The 21,714-nt window shown below is 50.5% G+C and overlaps 2 protein-coding genes across 3 annotated transcripts in view; one reads left to right on the top strand and one right to left on the bottom strand.

The window, feature by feature from the left end:
• EXT2 (exostosin glycosyltransferase 2) overlaps positions 1–21,714 on the top strand; it is a 198,752-nt gene that overhangs the window by 161,435 nt on the left and 15,603 nt on the right. The gene's annotated exons all lie outside the window — the stretch shown is intronic.
• Positions 10,638–21,714, bottom strand: part of ALX4 (ALX homeobox 4) — a 49,464-nt gene continuing 38,387 nt past the window's right edge. The window contains exons 3-4 of the mRNA XM_001113643.5: positions 17,479–17,607; positions 10,638–15,167 (exon numbers count right to left, since the gene is read on the bottom strand). Coding sequence (XP_001113643.1) covers positions 14,838–15,167; positions 17,479–17,607 — 459 coding nt within the window. The 3' untranslated portion in view covers positions 10,638–14,837. The remainder of the gene's footprint in view (positions 15,168–17,478; positions 17,608–21,714) is intronic.

The raw sequence follows: 21,714 nt of genomic DNA, 5'->3' as shown, positions 1-21,714 counted from the left end.
CTCCAATGTATGGAGGATGCAAGAAGCTTTAAAATGTCCTTTTCTCACAGTGTCTTCCCTTGACCATGCCTTAGTTTCCTCAGCCAGAAACTGGAGATAGCAAGAGCACTTATGCCTGAGTTGGTGAGATGGAACGATGTATCAGATCTCTTCCCCTTTTATTAACCGGATCGTTTACCAGATTGTACCTGGTGATGCTGCCAGCCAGCCCTCTTCCGGCCCCTATTTCTGCTTACCCTGTTACCAGAGAGCCTGGGGGTCTGGATCCTATCTGGCCCCGTCAGGGTGGATTACCAAATGAGCAGTTCTTTTGCCCCAGTCCCTTTCCTGTGCTGTAAATAAGCCCCATGTTTATTTTCTTACGTTATTGAAATGAGCACTTGTGATTTGGGCCTCTTTTGAGGAGTCCGGAGAGCGTCCATCCGGTGCCTGGTGAGGGCCCTGCATGGCTGGCTGCTGTCTGAAGCTATTTGGAGTCCTCTCCCTGTGTTTTCTGTGTGGCTTAATTTCAATAGAAAGGGCTGTATGCAACCCCGTATCTGCTGATTTTCAGGTTTCAACTTTCTGCCAGCATCACTGCCTGCTTAGAAGTAAAGTTATGTTTCTCATTAAGGGGATAACAGCCACAATTGAGGTAATTAACGAAAATTGTACATTGGTGGCAGCAGCTCCTATAGGATTTCCAATAGTCTTTCTCTAGTAGATCCTTGGGGGCTCACCTTGATCTCCTGTCTTCTGTCTACACTGCACCAAAATACCTTGTTCTGTTTTCCGGATATAGTTCCAATAATTTTTTTCCTAACAGCCTTTTTGTCACCAGTTGGTTTGATATCTTACAACCTGGCCAAATGAGGGTTCCATTAACTCCGTCTTGTCCAAAGCATGGAGGATTCAAGGATTTTTTTTCTCTCTCTCTCGTAGCACCTTTCAGTTGCCAGTTGTACCCTGGCCCTTCTTTGGAAGTCATAATGATGAATATCCTTTAATAAGAGATTGATGCTCTTTCAACTCTCATGTCATCTGTACCATCTCAATGGAGAGGATGACTTTGGACGAGGTTGGGATAGAAAGGAAACATTTGGAAGTCCACTGCAGTGTATTATATGCTGTGTGGAAGTCTGGGGTTTAGGAAATATTTGGAGGGAGAACTTCCTAAGGAATTATTTTTGGTTCCTTTAGGCCTTAACAACACACCAAAAGTATCCTGTGAGACTATGAGCAGGACACAACATTGTTTCTCACCTTGGGCTGTGACTATTATCTACTTCTCAGTACAGATTACTTTGGTTAAATCACTCAGTAAAGAAATCCTTTCATGCCCACAATCTGAACCTGAAGGCTATTACTGAAGAGAATTGCATCTGACACCAAAATTTACTTTACTTTCAGAGAAAGGACCAAGAGAAAGTAAAATTTCACTCATGTTTTTAAGTCTATTGTCTTAAAAAGATTATTTTCCCTTAAAAAGTAAAAAACCTAATGTGATGGTTTCCTTCAGTCAACAAATACTTATTGAGCAGTTATTGTGTGCCAGATACTGTTTTTGGTGTGAGGATATGGCACGGAACAAAACAATGTACCTACTGTCATCAAGCTTACATTCTAATGAGGAAGATAACCAAAACAAGTAACTGAATATAATTTCAAATGTCAATAAATGCTGTGAAGAAAATAAAGCAGAGCATTACATGTGGATAATGACTTGGAGACATTTTAGGTAGGTTGATCAGAGGTGATATTTAAGCACAAATATAAATGTTGAGGAGTGAACCATGAGCACACCAGGCAGAGGGAAGAGCTGGTATAAAGGCCCTCAGGCAGGAACAAGCTCAGCTTATTTTAAGAACAGTAAGAATAATATCTGAAGCGTATTGAGTATGGAGAGCATGATAGATGATGATGCCAGAAAGGAAGACCAGTGCCAAATTGTGTTAGGATCATATGGGCCAAAAGGATTCTAGAGTCTTACTATGAGTAAGGATGGAAAGACACTGGATAGTTTTAAGCAAGAGAGTGACATATCTGAATGGCATTTTTAAAAAGGTTATCCCTGCTACTGAGTGGACAATACGCTGTAAGGAGCAAGAGCAGAAGAAAGGAATTCAGCTAGGACACTATTTTAGGGACCCCAAGTAAGAAATGGTGACCTAAACTAGGATGGTAGCAGCAGAGGTGGTGAGAAGTTATATTGGAAGTAGAGTTTATTGGATGTACTGATGAATTGAATATAAGAGATGAAAACAAAAGAAGATGTACAGGTAACTCCAAGGTTTTTATCCTGAGTAACTGCATGATACCATGAGCTGAAATATGTCAGACTGAGCAGGGTGAGGGCAAGGAAATGTTGAGAGAGAAAAATCAAGAGCTCTACTTTGAACATGTTAAGTTTAAGATGTCTATTGGACATCTAAGGTATAGTGTCATTTAAACAGCTGGTTATCTAGAGCTCAAAGGAAAAGTTATGACTGCAAATAAAGATGGGATTTAAAACCCTAGGACTCAATAAGATTACCCAGAGAATTAGTGTAGTTAGAGAGGTGACAAGGATAGGGGCCCAAGTACTAGGCCCACTCTAACATTTACAGGTAGAGAATAAAAGGAAGAACCAGCAAAGGAGACGAAGTAGTTGCCAGTGAATTAGGAAGAAAACCAGGAAGGTGTCTGTAAGATACCTGTGATAAATTAAAAGTGCATGCTGTAAACTCTAGAGCAACCACTAAAAATCACTTTTAAAAGAGGCAAGGCTAGTAAGGCAATACTGGAGATGGAATATCAAAAGTATACTCAATCAAAAAGCAGGAAAAGAAAAGTAAACAAAGGACAAAAGGGACAAATGGAAACAAAGAGCAAGATAGGGTTAAACCCAAACATGTCACCAATTACATTAAATGTAAATGATCTAAACACTACAATTAAAGGGTGGAGATTATCAGGCTGAATTAAGCAGCAAGTGCAATTACATGCTGTCTATAAGGAAAACCCCTATAAAAGTTAAGTTTAAAAAGTAAAAGGGTAGAAAAGATATACTATACAAATAATAGCCATGAGAAGGTGAGAGTGATTGTATCATCAGGGAGCAAGAGGAACATTTCATGATAAAGAGGCCCATTCATCAAGAAGACAGAATAAGATAATCCTAAAATGTGTGTGCATTAAATAACAATGCCTCAAAATATATAAAGCAAAAACTAACACTGAAAGAGAAATAGAAAACCCACAATTATATATAGATGTTTCAACGCTCCTCTCTTAGTAACTGATATAACAAGTTCATAGAAAAATGTAGATGACCTGAATAACACTGTCAACAACCTTGGCTTAATTGACAGTTATAGAACACTTCATCTGCTGTAGCTGAATACACATTCTTCTTAAGTGCACATGCAACATTTACCTCAAATGCGTTACACAAAAATAAGTCTCAGTAATTTTAGAGTAATTGAAAACATTAAAAAGTTATCTGACCACAGTGAAGTTAAATTCTAAATCAATAACAGATATCTGAGAATATCCCCAGTAGTTGGGAATTAAATAACATTTCTAAATAATGTGTGGATTAATAAAGACACAAAGGAAATTAGAAAATATTTTGAGTAAAAATGAAAACAGTGTATCAAAATGTGTAGGGTACTTAGAGATTTGTAGCTTGAAGTTTAAATTAGAAAAAAAGAAAAGTCTGCATTAATAAACTAGGAAAAAGAGCAAAATAAACTCAAAGTAAGTAGAAAGAATAAAGATAAGAACAGAAATCAATGGAGTAGAAAATGAAAACAATGGAAAAAATCAAGAACTGGTTATTTGAAGAAGATTAATAACTGCTCAAGACTGCTAAAGGGAAAAAAAAGAACTAAGATACAAATTAACAGTATCAAGAATCAGAGGGGAACATTGGAACAGATTCTAAACATATTAGAAGGATAATTCATTGCTATCATCTGAATTTTTGTGTGCCTCCCCGCACCCAACCCCACTCCCCTCCAAATGTATGTGTTGAAACTTAATCCCCAGTGCACTGGTGTTGGCAGGTGTGGCATCTGGCAGGTAATTAGCTCATGAGCAGAGCTCTCATGAATGTGATTAGTGTCATTATAAAAGAGACCTGAGAGAGAGCACGTTTGTGCCTTCTACCACATGAGGACACTTAGAAGGTGCCATCTATAAGGAATGGGCCCTACCCAGACACCAAATCTGCCAAAACCTAGATCTTGGATTTTCTAGCCTCCAGAATTGTGAGCAATAAGTTTCTATTGTTTATAAATTACCAGTCTAAGATATTTTGCTGTAGCACCCCAAACAGACAAAGAAATATGAACTTTATAACAATAATTTCTGTAACTTACATGAAATGAGCACAATCCATGAAAGACACAAATTGACAAAACTGCCAGAAGAAGAAATAGAAAATCTGAATACCCTTGTATCTGTTAAAGAAATCTGTAATTTAAAATGTTTTGCAAAGAAATACCTAGGTCCACATAGTTTTACTGGCTAATTCTATCAAACAAGGAAGAAATAATACCAATCTATTCAAACCCTTTTCAGAAAATAGAAGGGGAGGAAGTATGTTTCGATTAATTTTAAGTGGCCATTACTACGCTGATACCAAAGCCAGATAAAAACCTTACAAGAAGAAAACTGCAGACCAATAGCCTTCCTGAACATAAATGCAAACTCCTTAACAAAATATTGGCAAATTGATACAAGATTAAAGAATTCAAAGTTGGTCGAATGGTGGAAAATCAATGTAATTCACAATAGAGTAAAAGAGAATATTTGTGTGATTGTCTTACTAGATACAGAAAAAGCATTTGACAAAATTCCGTACCGGAATTGTTTTTAAAAAAAACAGATGGCTCATGCCTGTAATCCCAGCACTTTGGGGGGCCCAGGCGGGCGGATCATGAGGTCAGGAGATTGAGACCATCCTGGCAAACATGATGAAACCCCATCTCTACTAAAAATACAAAAAAATTAGCCGGGCGAGGTGGTGGGCACCTGTAGTCCCAGCTACTCGGGAGGCTGAGGCAGGAGAATGACATGAACCTGGGGGTCAGAGCTTGCAGTGAGTGGAGATCGTGCCACTGCACTCCAGCCTGGGCAACAGAGCGAGACTCCATCTCAAAAAAAAAAAAAAAAATAGAAAACATATCCACACAAAAACTTGCACACAAATGTTCATAGCCAACTTTATTCAGAATAGCCAAAAGCTGGAAATAAGTCAAATGTTCAAGAGCAGATGAATGGATAGACAAATTCTGGTATATTCATACAATGAAATACAACTCAGCAATACAAATACTGAACTACTGAGTGACACAACATGGATGAGTTTCCAAAATAGGTGAGCAAAAAAAAAAAAATGCCAGACACAAGAGTACATACGATATGTATGAAGTGTTGATTAAAAAAAAAAAAAAAAAAAAAGCTGGTGGTTAAAAAGTATCATCTTTTTCAGTTCCTTGGTTTATCCTGGACTGGTATATCTTTCCTTCCTTAACCTGGGATTTGCTTAGGGCCTCAGGATCTAGGATGCCTCCAGTCCCATTGCCTCAGTCTGGTGCGTTCTTGGTATGGAATGCAGATTTGCCAACTAGGCGGCTGACATTTATTAAATGCTGGCCATGTGAGGGATGCCATGCCAGGTTCTTCAGATAAACAGTCAAAGAAGACATCATTTCTGCCTTCAAGGAACTCATTGAATTGATAAACACAGGAGATTAATCAGTGTAGTCCTATCTGCTGTATAAGGCAGTGCATGACAAAGGGCAAATGCACACATTCCCCACTGTGGAAGGATAGTAGGATTACTACCGACTTGGTCAAGGAGGTACCACTTGAAGGGGCTGTGAAGAGTTAATGCATGAAGATGGGCATTAGGTGGACAGGGGTGTGTTGACTGATAACCCTCCTGAATATAATTGCAAAATCCTTAACAAATAAAGAGGCACGTTGGGGCAGGCATTCGACCTGAGGGAAGTGAAAGGAAACAAGAAGATGGGAAAATACCAAGGATGTCCTAGGTTTTCAGGAGCACAGAGCCCAGACTGGGGAATTAGAAACAACAAGGCTGAACAGGATTTGAGGGCTACATGAAAGAGCTGGAACTCTAGTCTGTAGGCTGTGTGAAGGTTTTCAGGTTAATGTGCTGGTAAAGAATGGATCAGAGCTGGGTTTTGGCATCCCTATTGTTGATGGAGTGGACCAGGGAGAGACCAGGAATGAGATGTAGCCACTTAACAGTAGCCTGGGTAGAAAGTGAAAGGGCGCTGAACCAGAATGGCTGCTGGCAATGCTGAGACCCTTTTGGATATGGGGATGGAAAAAGGAGCCCCCTGTCCATTTCTGTGCCTTCCCCTCACCCCGATAACACATACCAGCCACACTGCTTGTTGTGTGCCCTCCCTTCGTATACTGAAGCCCTAACCCCCAATGCAACTGCATTTGCAGATAGTGCCTTTAAAGAGGTAATAAAGGTTAAGTGAGGTCATAAGTATGGAACCCTACTCCAATAAGACTGGTGTCCTTAAAAGAAAAAGGGGCACCAGACCTGTCTCCATGTGTGCACAGAGGAAGGGCTATGTGAGGACACAGAGAGAAGGCGGTCTTCTATTAACATAAGCCAGAAAGAGGCCAGAAACCAGATTTGCCAGCACCTTGATCACAGACTTCTGGCCTCCAGAACTAGGAGAAAATAAATGTCTGTTAGCCACCCACTGTGTGGTATTTTGTTATGGCAGCCCAAGCAGATTAATACACTATTCTCCCCCAGGTCCCTCACTGCCTCTCCACCCCCGCCAATCTGATAGACATAATATCGGACGTTCCCAGTGCTCCATAATATGATGTCACTTTTGTGAAGCAGTTATCTGATATTTGGCACCCTGCCCTTAGCCACTTGGATGGAAGTCAACCCCTTTGGCCTTCCCAGCCTCCAGTGTGCATGATTCCCCCACTGTACAACTCTCCACTGTTTTCAAATATTTTAACTTTTGGACTTTGTAACCACCTGATGAGATAAGCAGGAAACAGTTGGTTATCCCCATTTTACAGATGAAAAAATTGAAAATGAAAGCATTTTTGTGGCTTGCCAAAGGTAACAGAGGTAAGTTGCAAAGTCAGTTCTTAAACTCATGTCTCCTGTCTCTCGCTTCACCACGTGGGTTCCTGGCCAGTGCTCTCCCATGCTTTCGTCTGGACAGTGCTTTCTGTCCATACCTATCTTGGAGAAGAGCTATGGTTTGCCTTGTGTTTCATCCTTCCTTAGGCTTTTATCCCCTTCCCCTGTCCTCTCAACACACACACACACACGCACACTCATTTATTTTCATTCTTTCCCATGATGTAGCTTGGCCCTACTATCATAGCCACAGGGAGCCCCTTCCTTTCCCAAAGAGCCTGGAAATTACAGAGGTACACTGTGGGTAGAGGACAGAGAAGGGATGGAGAGGGGGCTTGTGATGCAACCAAAGGAGAAATCCCAGGAGGCAGGGCAAGAACACCGTGTCCTCTGCACACCTAAGAACCACATCCTGACTGGGGTTCCAGGCAGATCTCATGCAGGCACTACAGTGGGTTTTCTCCCAACTAGTTAAGGCAACACCTTAACACATGGTGTACACATGCTCGTAAACTGAAGCTCCCTGTGGAGGTTTGCCCTTCCTCAAGCCTGTTGGTCTGTGTTGAGCTTAAAAAAAAAAAAAATCTGTTTGGAATAATCACACAGAATTCCTGGGAAAATTTCAACTCTCACACCCCATTGTCTTCTGGCACTAACTTGCATCTTGTCACTTGTGCACATAGACAGTTTGCAGTCAGCCCTATTCTGGGGAACTGGCTATTTGTGGAGAGCCTATTGTTCCTTAGCTGCTGAGCATGCAAGTCTAGACCTATGGAAGGAGAGGTACCACCACCACTCCACACCCTGCTCGCCAGACTGAGGATTCTGCTGTCACATGGCCCAGCCAGCTTGTGGAGCCCTGGGGTTGGCTCTGTTGCCTGTAGCAAGACCTGGGACAATGGGATTGGTGATGAGCTGAAGGCAAGAGTGGTTTTTGCTGGGGTTGGCACCAAGGCAGGAACGGAGCTGTCTTCAGCCGGCCGCTGAAGCTGGAGTTGAGAGTAGAGGGCTTAAGGGCATGAGGATTATCCAGGGATGCTGGAGCCCAGGGACAAGTGGAGAAGCTTCCAGATGCACACTCTTGGACACAGGACCTCTTGCACCATCTTGGGGAGCTGGCCTGGTGCTGACCTGGTGCTGGCCCAACCCCGGCAACGCTAAATAAAGAGGCCAGGTTTACTGCCGTGGCCACAGCTCATCATGAATGCACGTGAACCCTGGAGGAATGGGGTGGATGGGGTTCATGTTCAACTTGAGGCTCTGACACTCCCAGAAGATCTCTAGTGGACTGAGTTGGCTTCCAGCTGTCTCTAAAACGAATCCCTGAGTGTCCTCTGACCTCCCTCCGCCCACCCTTAATCAAAACACAGCATCTCATTATTCTCACCTTCCCATTCATTCACCCAGTTACCTGATGTTCTTATTCTCTCAGGCATTCAGATGTGAACACAGCCTGTCTTCTCTTTGAAGAGCCTTTCAGGGATGTGAGGAAGTCAGGTGGATAAATAGATAACTTATATGTATTATGTGCCGTCATAGTATTATGAAACAAACAGTTTTGTGGAGGCACAGAAGGGCAGATGTTGACCTAGGGGTGGAAGTTGAGGTGAGGGCATGGGCTTAAGAAAGAGCTTCACAGAGGGTGCTATCATTTGGAGGATACACTGCAGAGTGGCTGGGTGCATTGGAGGGGATCTAGGGAGATGATAGAGGCATTCTAAGAAGAGATAGCAAGTCCAGTGGTGTGGCCAGGTGAAAGGGCCTAGATGGCTTGGGGAACAATAAGCTGTGCTGGGTAGTCAGACAGTGAAGGGCTGAGCCATAGTCCACAGCCAGAGGAGACCCTGCTGGCCCTGACCTTGTCCTTGTCCTCCCCAGAGACCACTGAGGCACAGGTCCCAGGGGTGGGCTGCCTGCGTCCCCCATGATGCCTAAGTCACCCATCAGGCCAGTCTTCCTCTTTAGCAGTGGCGCTCATCTGGACTCTGCGGGATTTGGGGAGTGCTCAGCTCCCACAGGAAGAAGCAGGGGCGTGAGGTAGAGACAGCACCCCGTGGCTTCACATGTGGTTTGCACATGGCTTTTCTCCCTCTCTGCTTCAATTCCTGCCCTGTGACTTGGCAGTGATTTGGTGTGGAGCGTCCAAGTGCTGCCATGACCCTGAGCCCTCATATAGGACAGGCGTCATTTTTTAAAAAAACAAGGTCCCAGTCCAGGTCAACCTAAAACCCAGTTGGGTCTCTACTGAATGTGAATGCACTGGCACAGGTATCAAATCTGAGATGTGGTTCCAAGAGAATAATGTTCAAATAGTTGGAAAGAGAGGATGAAAAGGAGCTTCTTCTTGTTGTTGTTTTATCAGACTCACCGCTGGGAGCTAGAGGGAGATGTCATTCTCTGGGAGTAATCATTGTCCCTTATGTCACTATGCCACGTCGGCTTACAAAGCCCATGTGTGGACATTGTCCATTTAATCTTCCCCACACATTGGTAAGCTAAGCAGGGACAGGGCTTATTTCTATCCTTCAGATGTGAGAACTGAGAGTCAGCTGGTTTGGTCCATAAAAATGACTCCCTGTCCACACAGTGGTCTCCTGGAGGCTGACTGCCTCTTCCTGAGTCACCTTCGTGCTGGAAAGCAAGGAAACACCTATTCCACGGTAGAATCTGCGTTCCTTCTGCTTCATAGTTTGTCTTCAGAGGTTTGCTTTAAAAGTTGTCTGGCCATACCTCCCGGAAGGACAGTTCCCCTGGCCACTCAGTAGCAGAGCCAGAACTGGGACCTGCCTCTCCTGGAGGTCCCCCGCCCTGTGCTCCTGGTGCCAAGCAGCCTGGACCTCCACGCTCTGGCCCTCTCCTGCTTTCAGGACAACCCGTGGGAACAGAACGGTACTCAGTGGCACCGAGGGGCTGGCAGTGCTGGTTGTGAAGACCTCACTGCACAGTCTGTGCCAAGCACACCCCAGATGCAGGCGAGGCAGAGAGCTGCTGCTGCGACCCTTTGGGCTGCCTGAGAAGTGGGCTCTGTACCCCCTGCCCCCTTCTAGCTTCCCTGCAGTGCAGACAGGTCCTCTGGGACAAGGGGGCTGGGTATGTCCCAGACCTTCGCCGGCCACGCACCCCTTCTTTGTGCAGGAGCGTCAGCCGGCCACCTGTTGTTCATCTAGCCTTGGTAATCCCTTCTGTACTGTGTCAGCAGTTCAAAAGGGCACTGTTAGTATTTTTTGCCGACTTCAATTAACGTGAGATTTCAGAGGCCTCTCTGATCACATTTCATCTGTCACAAGTCAGGAACAAAACAGACAGATTCCAGCTGAGAGGAGGAAGGAGAAGGAGTTTATTGCAAATAACAACAACCAAACAGTTTGGGCTCGGCCAGCAAAGGGTGTTCCAGGCGCGCCCAGCTGCCTCTGCACTCCATTTTGCCCCGTGCCTGGGCCCCTACGTCTCCTTCCCATCCGCGTTCCTCCTCTCCCAAAAAAGATGTAAGTGCAATAACTTACTTTAAAAGGCAAGAACGTTTCTTTTAATATTTTGCTATAATGTAGTTACATGGTGGTATAGGCAGTAAAACTTTATGGAACCGACCTCTTTTTTTTTTTTTTACATTTTTCTGGATTTTTACTGTATTTTTAATATATATTTTTAATATTCCACCCCAGGCCATTAAGCTAAAGGAAAAGTTGCATTTATACAGGGTTAAAATATCTTACAATGAGAACAATAAGTATCGGTTGAGGTTCATGTTCCTTCTAGCACTCAGCTCTCTTTTTTCAACCACTGCACACCCAAACAGATGATTAGACATTGAAAACTGTCCTTCAAAATCAGTAGTATAAAGGCCTAGCTCTATGTGTGTGAGTGAAGAGGGAAGAAAGGAGAGGCTGAGGTGAGGTCGTGGAAGCACCTTTCCTCCCTACAGCGTCCTGAAAGAAGTGAAGTGGGGTTGATGGGTCTTTGTCACCTTCTTGTTTTTGAACTGGATAGTCACAGAGTATTATCCTGGGGGCCGGTGTGCCAACCATCCTCCCCCAGCTAGGCCTGTTTGCCTTTGCACCTGACAGTCAGAGCCATGAAACAGACCAGGAACCCCCACGTGTCTTTCGGGTTCTCAAAGATGGCCCCCCACTGTCTAGCCCAGGGAGGGAATGACTGCATAAGCAGGGTACATAGAAGCGTACGTTTCATGGAAACGTCCCTCTTGTCTGCCCAGCCGAAATGACGGGAGATGGGGCACGGAGCTGGGTCCAGTGTGATCACAGCCGTGTGTGCTGGGGACCCACCTCATACTTGCTGCACCCACCCCATCGCAGTGTCTTTGAGCTAACCTGGCCACAGTGCTTCCTGAAGCTGGAGGCACAGTACTGAGCGCTGAGAATCAAGTATAGTTAAAAGAATTCAAGGAAAGTTCTAAAAGCCCATGTCCTCCAAGTACTATTTCAGCCTTGGAGACAAGCCTCTCTGTGTGCCCCCCAGAGCCCTCGCTCCCATGCCCCAGGAGTAGTGCTGGCATCTGGAGGGCAGTAGCAGCACCTTAGTGTCGAGCCTTGCCATGCTGAGACCTGTGCCCAGCAGGGACTGGAGGCTGTCAATGTGGGGAGGCTGCCCGTCCATCTGCTGGCTACCCACGACTTCATTTTTAAGTTGCCATTTCTGTTGAGATCTTAGGCAGATATCCAAAGGAAATCCTCACCTCTCTTAGCTTATTTGCATAGCAGTGAACCACGTGGCAGATAGCTGCTTCTCTCCACCTGCCTTCATGAGCTCTAGCTCCAGACGGCCTTGGGCAGCTGCCCTGACTGGCGCAGTCATCCTAGGAGCTGACACGCAGTGGCCCCCTGCTCTGCAGTGCAGAAGGCCGGGCCCAGCCACCTGTCTGGGAAGGGACTGGGCCCCAAGGTTCTCTTCTGCAGAACTGAGCTGCTGAGTGAATGCTCATGAGGCACCGGGGAGCTCCATGCAGCACCGGCCGCTCCCGGTGCCACCGACGCCGGGGCCCTCACACCCTGGGTGGCACATCCCAGGCTCCTCTCTCAGCTTAGTCTCAGGGCAAATGCAGGTCAGGGCAGTCACTTCTCCACTCCCGGCCAGGGTCTTCTCTGTTGTGAAGGGACTGGACTAACCAGAGGGTTTCTAAGCTTCCTACCAACTCGGTGGTCCTATCATATTTAGTGTGGTTAGGTGGACCCCAGGGGCTGGGCCAAGCCGCGGAGGACACGCCTGGGGTATGTGGCTGCCTTTGACGAGATGAATAGGAACGTTTCACATTGGCGTGTTTAATCCTAGCCACCTCCTGGGTGTGTTGGGACAGGCAGCCATAGCCACAGGGCCTTCTAATAGACGCCTTTTCTTCTCAAGCTTTTGGGTTGAAATTTGCCTGACTTGGGTCTAGCCTAGCCACAGAGCGGACCCATGGAGGAACTGAGTGCCGGGGGCCCCTCCGGAAAAGCCCCCTTAAAGCTCTTGCTCTCCCTCCCTGCCTGCTCTGGAGCTACCTGTCTGTCCTCCTCTTTGTCCTGATTCCCTCGCTCTCGCTCCTGGCCCACTCTGGAGCTACCTGACTCTCCTCCTCTTTGTCCTGATTCTCTCATGGGTGAGAAAGACCCGGGGTGAAAGTTCCTTCCTCCCCCATCCTTCTTCAGCCATGAACATTTCAGAAAGAAATGGGGGAGAAATGGGGGAACTGTTCCCAGCCTTAAGTTCTTCCTTTCCCTGGCTAGCTTTTGGGGGAGTCTAGCTCATTTCAGCAAACCTCAGAACTAGAAAAAACTTCCCAAAAGTCACTCCAAGATCCTCAAATATTTGAAACACTTAAAGCCAAGCCTCCAAGAACATTTAATTCAATGTCCAAGACCCTTTCACCTCTACAAGCTCAATATTAGAGCTACGATTCACAAAGAGGTCTGACTCTTATTAAGGGAGGCCACAGCCAGACCCTTCCTCAGCCTGGTTTCTAGAGCAGATGAGAACACCAGGCAGGCGGGAAACTGTCACTCCCAACCCCAGAGACCCTCATTCAACAACACCAAGTTTACCCTCAGCCCAACCCAGCAGGCCTTTCTGTTCGGCGACCCTGAGCCCTACTCCATGACAGGAATCAAGGGAGAAGGTAGAAAAGGCGAGTGCTTCAATGCAGGGGGCTGCCTGCTGGAGGGACTCCCCTGGGATCTGACAGGCCTGCCTCTGGACGGGTTACTATGTACTCCCAGCTGAGGTGAGGGCTGGGGCTCAGGGCCAGACCCAAGCCGCAGGGGTCAGGCAGGCAGGCACGGAGCTCCGCTTCCTGGAGCAGGAAGCCTGGTTTCAGGAGGGTACCCTGCCACCCCTGCCTGCAATAGCAAAGCCACGCCGAGGAGCCCAGGCCAGGAGCCCTTCCGCAGGCTGGAGAGAGGGCAGAGTCCCGGTCCCTGTGGAAGAAGTGTAAGGACGGAGTGTGGAAAGCTGTGTGGAGAAGAGCAGCACCTTCCCCAGTGCCTGGAGGGACAAAGAGCCCCCGTCTGCTGTGGAAGGCTCTGGGCAGTGATGACACTGTGACAGATATGGCAGGGAGGACAGTCAGTCTGAGGCCGTGGCAGAGCCTGGAGGCCGAGCACAGCCACATGTCCTCTAGCAAAGCCTGCACGTGGCTCTTGACCCTCTGCCGCCTGACCCCCAAGCCCTAGCTTATGTGTTCCGAGTTGTGAGTCCTTCCACGCCGGGACACTGCCGAGCAGCCCCAGGGAGGGGCCAGGGTAGGGTGGGGAAGGGACGAGCCCCTCGGCATCCTCCTGAGGGACCCTGCCTGGGCTCCGGATAGAGAACAAAGCTGCCTAGACCTCCCCTCTGTACCGGATGCCAGGCAGGCGGGACAGCGGGAGGACTGCCCGGGCCCCTGCCCCACCCGGATGCCTCCCCCTCTCCCAGGACCTTTCCTTCTTCTAGCACCGTGGGAGCCCTTGTGGCATCCGTGTTCTCAGCCTCCCTCAGGTCTGGCTCCTCCCCTATAGTGTCCAGTGAGGGGCTGGCCCATGTCTCCCCTGGGGACTGGCATTGCTAGATGGCAGCAGGGGTCCTCGGCTCCAGCTCCTGTCGTCCTCTGCCCACTCCCTCCAGGTGTATCCAGCCCAGGGCACAGCCAGGATGCGGTCAGCCAGGCTCTGTCAGACTCGTCGCTGTTCGGGGGAAGGTGGAGGCCATTGCCTTGGCCCCAGCTGGTCGGATTCCATGTGCTTTCAGGGAGAGAAAGATGGGAGGGTAGGAGGCCGGTTCTGCAAGGCAGCCTGTGCTTCAGACACGCAGCCACCAGCCTGGTGACCAGGGGACCCCACTAGGAGGGGGAAGGATGCACAAGACTGGGCTGGTGAGGCTGCTGGGTCTGCATGGAAATCTAACTTTGACTCATGGTCAACTAGGCAGGGCAGAGGAGGCGGCAGGAGGGAGAAAGCGCCTTCAGCTTATCATGGATGCGAAGCCGAAAAACGTGGCCACTTGGCTTTCTCCACTGCCTGTGGCCGGGAGCAGGGGTCAGGGCCTCAGTGCCAGGACGGGGCCAGGGGTCTGCTGCCCCCTCCCTCCCAGCAGTCCACGGGGCCTCAGACTTGGGGCGGCTGAAAGTGCTGAGGGTCAGGCCCCTGGCCCAGGCCAGGTTCCTAAGAGGAAAGTCGAGTGGGAGGCTGGGGGCCTGGAAAACATGGGCGTGGCCCATGGTGTCCCGAGGTGGGGACGGGGCAGGGGTGCCCTGTCATGTGGCCCAGGAGATGGCCGCACTGTGCTCCTTGGCCTTCATGCGGAGGGCCGCGATGCTTGAGGTCTTGCGGTCCGGCTCGCCATTGAGCTCGTAGCCATTGAGGCCTGGGCTGAGGCTGGCTGCTCCAAACAGGCTGCCCATGTGCGTCTGGCCCACGTGACTGCCAGCCCCAGACACACTCAGGAAGTCGGTGACGCTGCTGGCCCCAGAGCCAGGGGGGTGGGCATGAGGGGACATGCAGGCAGGCACCGGGTCGCAGGGGACCACGCAGGCCGGCACTGGTGAGGCAGCCCCGTTGTTGCCGAGCCAGGACGGGTTCTGAATCTGGGAGAGGAAGGGAGAGATGTCACCGGCTGGCGGGCAGGCGCGGTCTGGAAGGGGCTCGCCCCTTCCCCCAGAGCACCTGTCCCGTCACTGTCCATCCTTCCCATGGAGCCCCTCTTGAGCATTTAGCCTTCATGGACATCCAGATACCCCTGCGGGCGTGGCTTTTACACCTTGGCACCTCTGTTCCCAGGGCCAGGCTAGCAGCAGAGGGAAACTCAGTTCTAAGGAGTGACCTCAGGCTCCATCAAGGGTCCAGTGGAAGGGTGACACCCCAGCGACCCCCAGCTGGCTTCCTAATTTTAGACTCAGCTGTAGACTTGGCCTCCATCTACGGATGGCAGCTGTGTCTCATTCACCTCCAGCTCCTCCCCAGGCCCCTCACATCCACAGGCAGCTGAGCAAGGTGAGTGGACCTCCACTCGGAGAACTTTGGCATCACAGATTCCCTTGCGCCCCCACCAGTAGAAGGGAAGGTGGAGGGGTTGGGTAAGGTGGGCGGCAGGGGCCTAAACCTCTCAGAAACCACAGGTAGTGGCTGAGGTTCCAGGGCCTGAACTAGGAGGCTTCGGAACTAACTCAGGATGGAAGGGGCTGCCTCAGGAGTGGACAGCCAGAGCCGAGGCCGGACCTCCTCATGCGAGGAGGGGGCGAGGGCATGAGCAGGGGTGAACTGGCCATCGTATCTTCCATCAGTGCCACTGGGCTTCCCTTCCCTCCACAACGTTCACCTGGGGCTCCCATCCTCCTCTGCCCTCTAGGCACGTATAAGGAGGTAGAATTAGGGTGTGGGGGAGATCCGGGAACCACTCAGCTTATGCACACAGGGTTCCTGGTAACCTGTTGTGGGCTGCTGCTGGCCCGCCCTCCTGCATGTGTCTGGAGCACACTCGAAGGAGGCATTTTAAAGCAGGGAGAAGGAGCTCAGCCCCACTCCCAGAGGGAACCGCATTTCTCGCCGCGGTGCAGGGGAGTGGGGACCAGTTGGCCTCCATCACCCCATCTCGGAAGAGGTCTGGGCATGCACTGTGTGGTGCTGTAGGTGAGGTGGGGGTAGGAGGGGTGAACGGGGCCCTGTGTTGGTTTCTCCCTCCAGCTGTGCGCTCAGGCGGCAGAGCTCAAAGCCAAGGAGCCAGCTAGAGTTCCATCCTGGGAGGACAGAGGGAGGCTGAGTTTAGGGAGGGAGAGGGGAGAAAGAGAATGGGAGAACACAGTGCGAGCTGATGCGGATGGCGCCTGTGTGAGACATCCCATATTCCTCAGCCTCACCTCCAGGCCTGTGCCCTGCCCCCCTGCCCCATGAATCCCGGGTTGTGGGAGAGCGAATGGAGGGCTGGTCTGGGAGGAGAGCCCAGAGACCATTTGCTAGCACAGAACCTGGTCAGGGAGAAGTAAAGGAGGCAGGGGCGCCCGTGCTACTGGCTGGCTGCTGGGCAGGCCTGGGCTTGGAGCTGAGGCGGAGGTCATGCCAGAATGAGGCCTGAGCAGGGAGGGAGCAGCCACCTCTGCTGGGCAGGCTGAGGGGGGTCAGGAGTGGACTTGGACTTGGCCAAAAACACATCTCTCCAGGCCTCCCAGGTGCCTGATGTGACTCAACACTGCTGTTCCCTTGCATCTCACACTGGAACAGGGGACTGGCTGACAGACACCCAGGGAAAATGCTGTGGGGGGAGGGGAGGACATGGCCCCAGAAGCTGAGTGCAGGCACACAAGCTTTTTGAAACTGTACAATTCACAAAATACTTTTGCACGATTGAATTTAGACCTTACAACTGCCTGCCAACGGAGCTGAGCAGATGCTTTTACCATGTCCAAGGTACAGGTGAAGAAACTGAGGCTCAGAGACTTGAGACTTGCCTGAAGTGAGAAAGACCTGGAGCTGGAAAGACAGCCTAAGTCTCCGGACTCGGAATCCCAAGCTCATTCCAGCTTGGCCACGAGTCCTGGAGAGTTCAGAGCTCGCTTTTGGAAGAGACCCTCCGAGCGGTATCTGAGGGCCTGGTGGCCTTCTGCCTGCCTTGGTTCCGATGCCCACAGCAAAAGTGGCCAAAGCTAGTGGAGGAAAGAGCTGTTCTCACTGCCCTAACCTTCCCTTCCCTAAAGTTCAGCCAAGCCTGGTTCAATGATTAGTTGGATAGAGTAACCCTGGGCCTCCCACATTCTGGTATAAACAGGCACACCCCTGGAATGAGACGGAAGGGCAGCCTGCAGCCATAAGTCATCTCAGGGGACCTGGGCTCTCCTCCAAGGGGCTCATTCTCAGAGCACCAGGGGCTGAGGATCGGTGGCGGCAGTTCAGGGTGGGACTTACCTGGGCGTAGTTCTCAGCTCGGGTGAGAAGGGGCAGCTCATACGCAGTGGAGAAGTGGGTTCGAACCTGCTGCATCTGCCCAAAACGCTCCCGCTTCCTCCACTTGGCCCTTCGGTTCTGGAACCAGACCTACAAGACGAAGAAGCCGACGTCACCAGGGTGAGACGCCAGCCTGGAGGCCTCACTTTCAGGCAGTGCAAACTGTTCTCTTGAGCCCCCCACCAGTTGCAGTGTGTTTGGGAAGCGGTGGGGCCACACATAAATATCAACCTTGGTCTTTGTCCTCGAGAGCTGACAATCTAGAATCATCCACTCTGAGCTGGGCAGGTGTCTTACCCCCACGAGCCATGGGCGTGACCCTGAGCCAGAACTTTATTTTCCTAAGCTTCAGAATCTAGAGCAGCCAAGTGTCACCACCTATGAAATCAGTCACTGGTCATCTTAGCAGTCATCTAACCCACTGTGGGTCACAAACTCCTGTGGAGAAGCTGATAAAAGCTACAAACGCTCCTCCAGATATGTCCTCCTAGACAGTCACACACCGTTTTGCCACAGTGTTCCAAAAGGTTCATGGCTATCCAAGGCCTATTGGTCCAGATCCAGAATGCCTTCCTCCCTGCATCCTGTCTGCAGCCTTCTTGTTGGAAACAGTCTCCCAGCTCAAAACTTCCCTGTGTTAAAGGAAATGAGACCCTGTGGGAGAACGGGGGCTCTGCTGGGCAACAGAGGCAGTCAGGGAAGACTTCCTGGAGGAGGGACAGGAGCTGGGCCTTGAATGGTTGACTGAAAGGAGGAAAGCCAAGGCCTGGGTTTAGAAACAGCGAGGCATGCTCCAAAAGCCTAAAGAGGTCAATCTGAAGGAAGTAGTGGGAGAGAGAGAGACAGAGGCAGATCGCAGGGGGCCTTGAATGCCAAGTAAAGCGGTTTGCCCTTGGTGTTGTCCGTAGAAGCAGTCGCTACAGCATCTTGTGTAGAAGAGTGGCCTGATGCTGAAAGGAAGCAGAGGCCCACCTGTCACTGAGCTCAGGTGGATGGGGTGTTGGCCTGATTGGGAGGGGAGGGGAGGTCTCTGAGTCAGCTGTGAGCACTGGGGTCTTTGGTGATGGGGAGTGTTGGGTCCTTTTCCTTTGCACAAGCATTTCTGGAAGGCGGAGAACTTTCCCAAAGCTCAGGAGCAAGCTGCCCTACCCCTGGCCCATGACTTAGGATCTGGAGAAGGGGCGATGGGGACAGGGTGGGTGAGAGAGGGAGAATGAGGAGGGATCAGCTTCCAGGCCGGGAATGGCTTTAGGCTGATTCAGAAATGGACCATGGTGCTCCTCAGAGGGAGGCTTCTGCCATCTTGATATGCACCTGCCTGCTGGCTTTGCAGACTCAGATGCAAGTGGGCACACCTCAGACAGCACGCTGCAGACCGGGAGAACAGAGCCATTACAACAGCCTCAGCTCTAGAGCCATAAGGAGCCTTGCCAGGCCCTTCCAGGCCCAGGCATCAAGAAAGCCAACTTTCCTGAGGGCCAGTCCCTGCTCTCCAGGTGGAAACACTTCTCCATCCATCACGATCAGTGCAGCTGCTGAGCTAAATATAGGAGTCAGCTCTCAAAATTCCTCTGCCTCAGAGCCTTTGAGCTTCCTAGGAACCACTGCAAGGAGGGGAGAAGGAGGTGTGGACATGCTTCCCCACAGACACTGCCTGGCCTCTTGGGGCATCCAGTGTAGCTGGCCAACAGACAGGCTCATAGAAGCACTGGCATTGCCAGCGGCCTCAGTTTCTGCGTGGCGAATGGTGCCTCATAGCCGCAGCTGGGGAGATAGATGGGAAATGCAGTCCAAAAATGTTTAGAGTATTTCCCATTTGTTTCTTTACAGCTCCTGACCTTTCTCACTGTCTTTTGCTAGAGGAAAGAGAAGTCAAAGAAGATGGGAATGTATCTCATGTTACTGTGAGGAGGGTGGGGGTGAGCAGGGGTGCAGGGGTGCGCATTAGTGTGTTTCTCCACTCCTATACCAACTCACTTTCCCCTTCCTAATCCTAAGCATGTGTGTGTGTGCACGAGTGTACCCACTAGTGTGGCTGCACGCGTGTGTGTGTGTGCACACATTGACTGGGGGAGGAGAAGTCTCTTCCCTAGAAACGGACCCTCTCCCAAGCTTGGGGTCTCAGCCCCTGCCCTGGCCTCCCAGGGCCCCTTTTCCTCCAGGGATTCCTAGGGTCCAGGCCCTGGCCGCCCACTGGGAGCCAAGGGCAGATGGGGTCTCCTCTCTGCGCTGCTGAAATGGGATCCCTCTTTATCAGTGGCCTGGGATGGGAGACTGGGGCCAGGATGAGAGAATGAATCAGAGGAGCTTGTTTTCATTTCATGTTTAATTTCCTGCAGGCTTAGCTCCGTCTTTCCGCTCCTTCCTCAGCCTCCCAGGGTTTTCTGTGGGGGAAGCTGGGGGGAGGGGAGAAGCCACTGGAGGCGCGTAGAGAGATGGCTTCTCTTTTTCTTTCTGTCACTGTGACTGTTGGGGTTCCCCTTGTGTCTCTGTGGGTTCCAGGTCCGCATGGTGGGACCGTGGAAGTGGAAGAGGTCCCTGCAGGCTCTGGAACAGAGGATCCAGGGATGGGCGGGGAGGGACCCCGAAGAGGGAAGGAGGTGGCCAGCGCCTGGCAAAGGGGTCTAGAGTGGAGGGAGGAGCCGTGTGGGGGAGTGGAATGTGGGGCGCAGGCTCGCTGGAGCTGAGTGTGAGGGAGGAGGAGATGTGGGTTATCTGGGGAAGACAGATGACCAGGCGGGGGAGAGGCCGGCAGAGCTAGCACCGTCTTTGGAACAGGAGTGGAAGAAGGTCAGGCGGAGGGATTTATTTGAGGGCTGAAGATGGAAATGGTGAGAGGCGGGTGAGCGGCCGCTGGGAGCAGGGCTGCCCACCTCCTCCCTCCTTCTCCTGTTCCTTTGTCCTGGGGCCTTACCCTGTGTACCCAGCTCTGGCTCTTCTGCCCAGATCCAGACATGAGCTAGGTGAGCCTGGCCGGTCCTCAATATCCTCCCCAGTAAATTGGAGGCAGCAAGGGTATCCCCACGACCCCTTCTACGCTCACGTCTGCAGGTTCTGAGGCTTGGAGTGTCCTTCCATTTCTGACCCCTGGTGCCCTAGGGGCTCTGAGAGCTCCCTTCCAGATGCCACACCAACCCCCAGGCCTGCTCCTGTGCCTCCAAGCTCTGCACCGCAGGCCTGTCTCCCCTGTGCAGCCCCAGGAGGACGGCCAAGCATGAGGTCCCCACTGTTCTCCCAGTCTGAATGTCACACCTCAGGACCACCCCGGCCTGGGCCTACTCAGCATAGGCCTCTCCCGAGGACCGGGCTGTGCAAGGAACCAACTGTCTTGGCGGAGGCCTCGCTAACCGCAGCCCATCTGGGGCCAGGGCGGGGTGGCCTCTGTCTTATTGTCTTCAGACACCAGCTGCAGAGACTGGAATCCCAGACAGCGGAGAGAGGCCCCTGCAGCCCCCTGGAGCAGGGCCAAACCCCAGGCTTCTTCCCAGGAAAAGTCCATCTTGGGGCCCCCGATGCCCCGTCCCTGTCCCGACCACCACTCTGCTCCAGGCACCTGGTTTGCCACCAGCTGAGTATGGGCCCTGAACAAACACAGCAGAGGCAGGAAGGGGGTTCCATCACCACCCCCTTACCCCCCCAGGGCACTGCCAGGCTTAGGGCTCAACCCTTCAAGTCTGACGCACATGAAGATCCCACCCACCCTGCTGCCTTTATACAAAGAAGAGCCTCTGAACAATCTGGCGTGTGTCCTTGTACAGCAAACTAAAGTCAAAGAAGCACTAGGCTGGGACTCAGGAGTCCTGCATTCCAGTCACGGCGCCGCTACTGAGTGGCTGCTGTTAACTTCAGGTTATGACTTCCCACCTATGGGCCTCTTCTTCCTCATCTATTAGATGGGAAGACGGGGTGATCATTTCCAGCACTACTGTTCTATAATTCTATGGTCCTCCTACTAGATGATAAGATATGCAGCACATCAGAGTTTCCCTTTCTGCTTTGGCTGCCAGGAAGCTCCAAGTTGAAGTTTGTGCTCAAAGGCAGGCAACCATGAACCTTAGCGTAAATTTTTTTAAACCACATTACCTCCGCATTTCATGCCATTGTTCTTGTTTTTAGATTGAACAAATAAATCTTTAATTGTAAGCTACCTCAACTCCATTTTGGAAGTAGGTATAAGTGTGTGTGTGCGCGTGCATG

Source organism: Macaca mulatta, chromosome 14 (genome assembly GCF_049350105.2).
Source record: "Macaca mulatta isolate MMU2019108-1 chromosome 14, T2T-MMU8v2.0, whole genome shotgun sequence".
NCBI lineage: Eukaryota > Metazoa > Chordata > Mammalia > Primates > Cercopithecidae > Macaca > Macaca mulatta.
The sequence above is the reverse complement of the archived record's forward strand: the minus strand, read 5'-3'. Positions and strand labels throughout refer to the sequence as shown.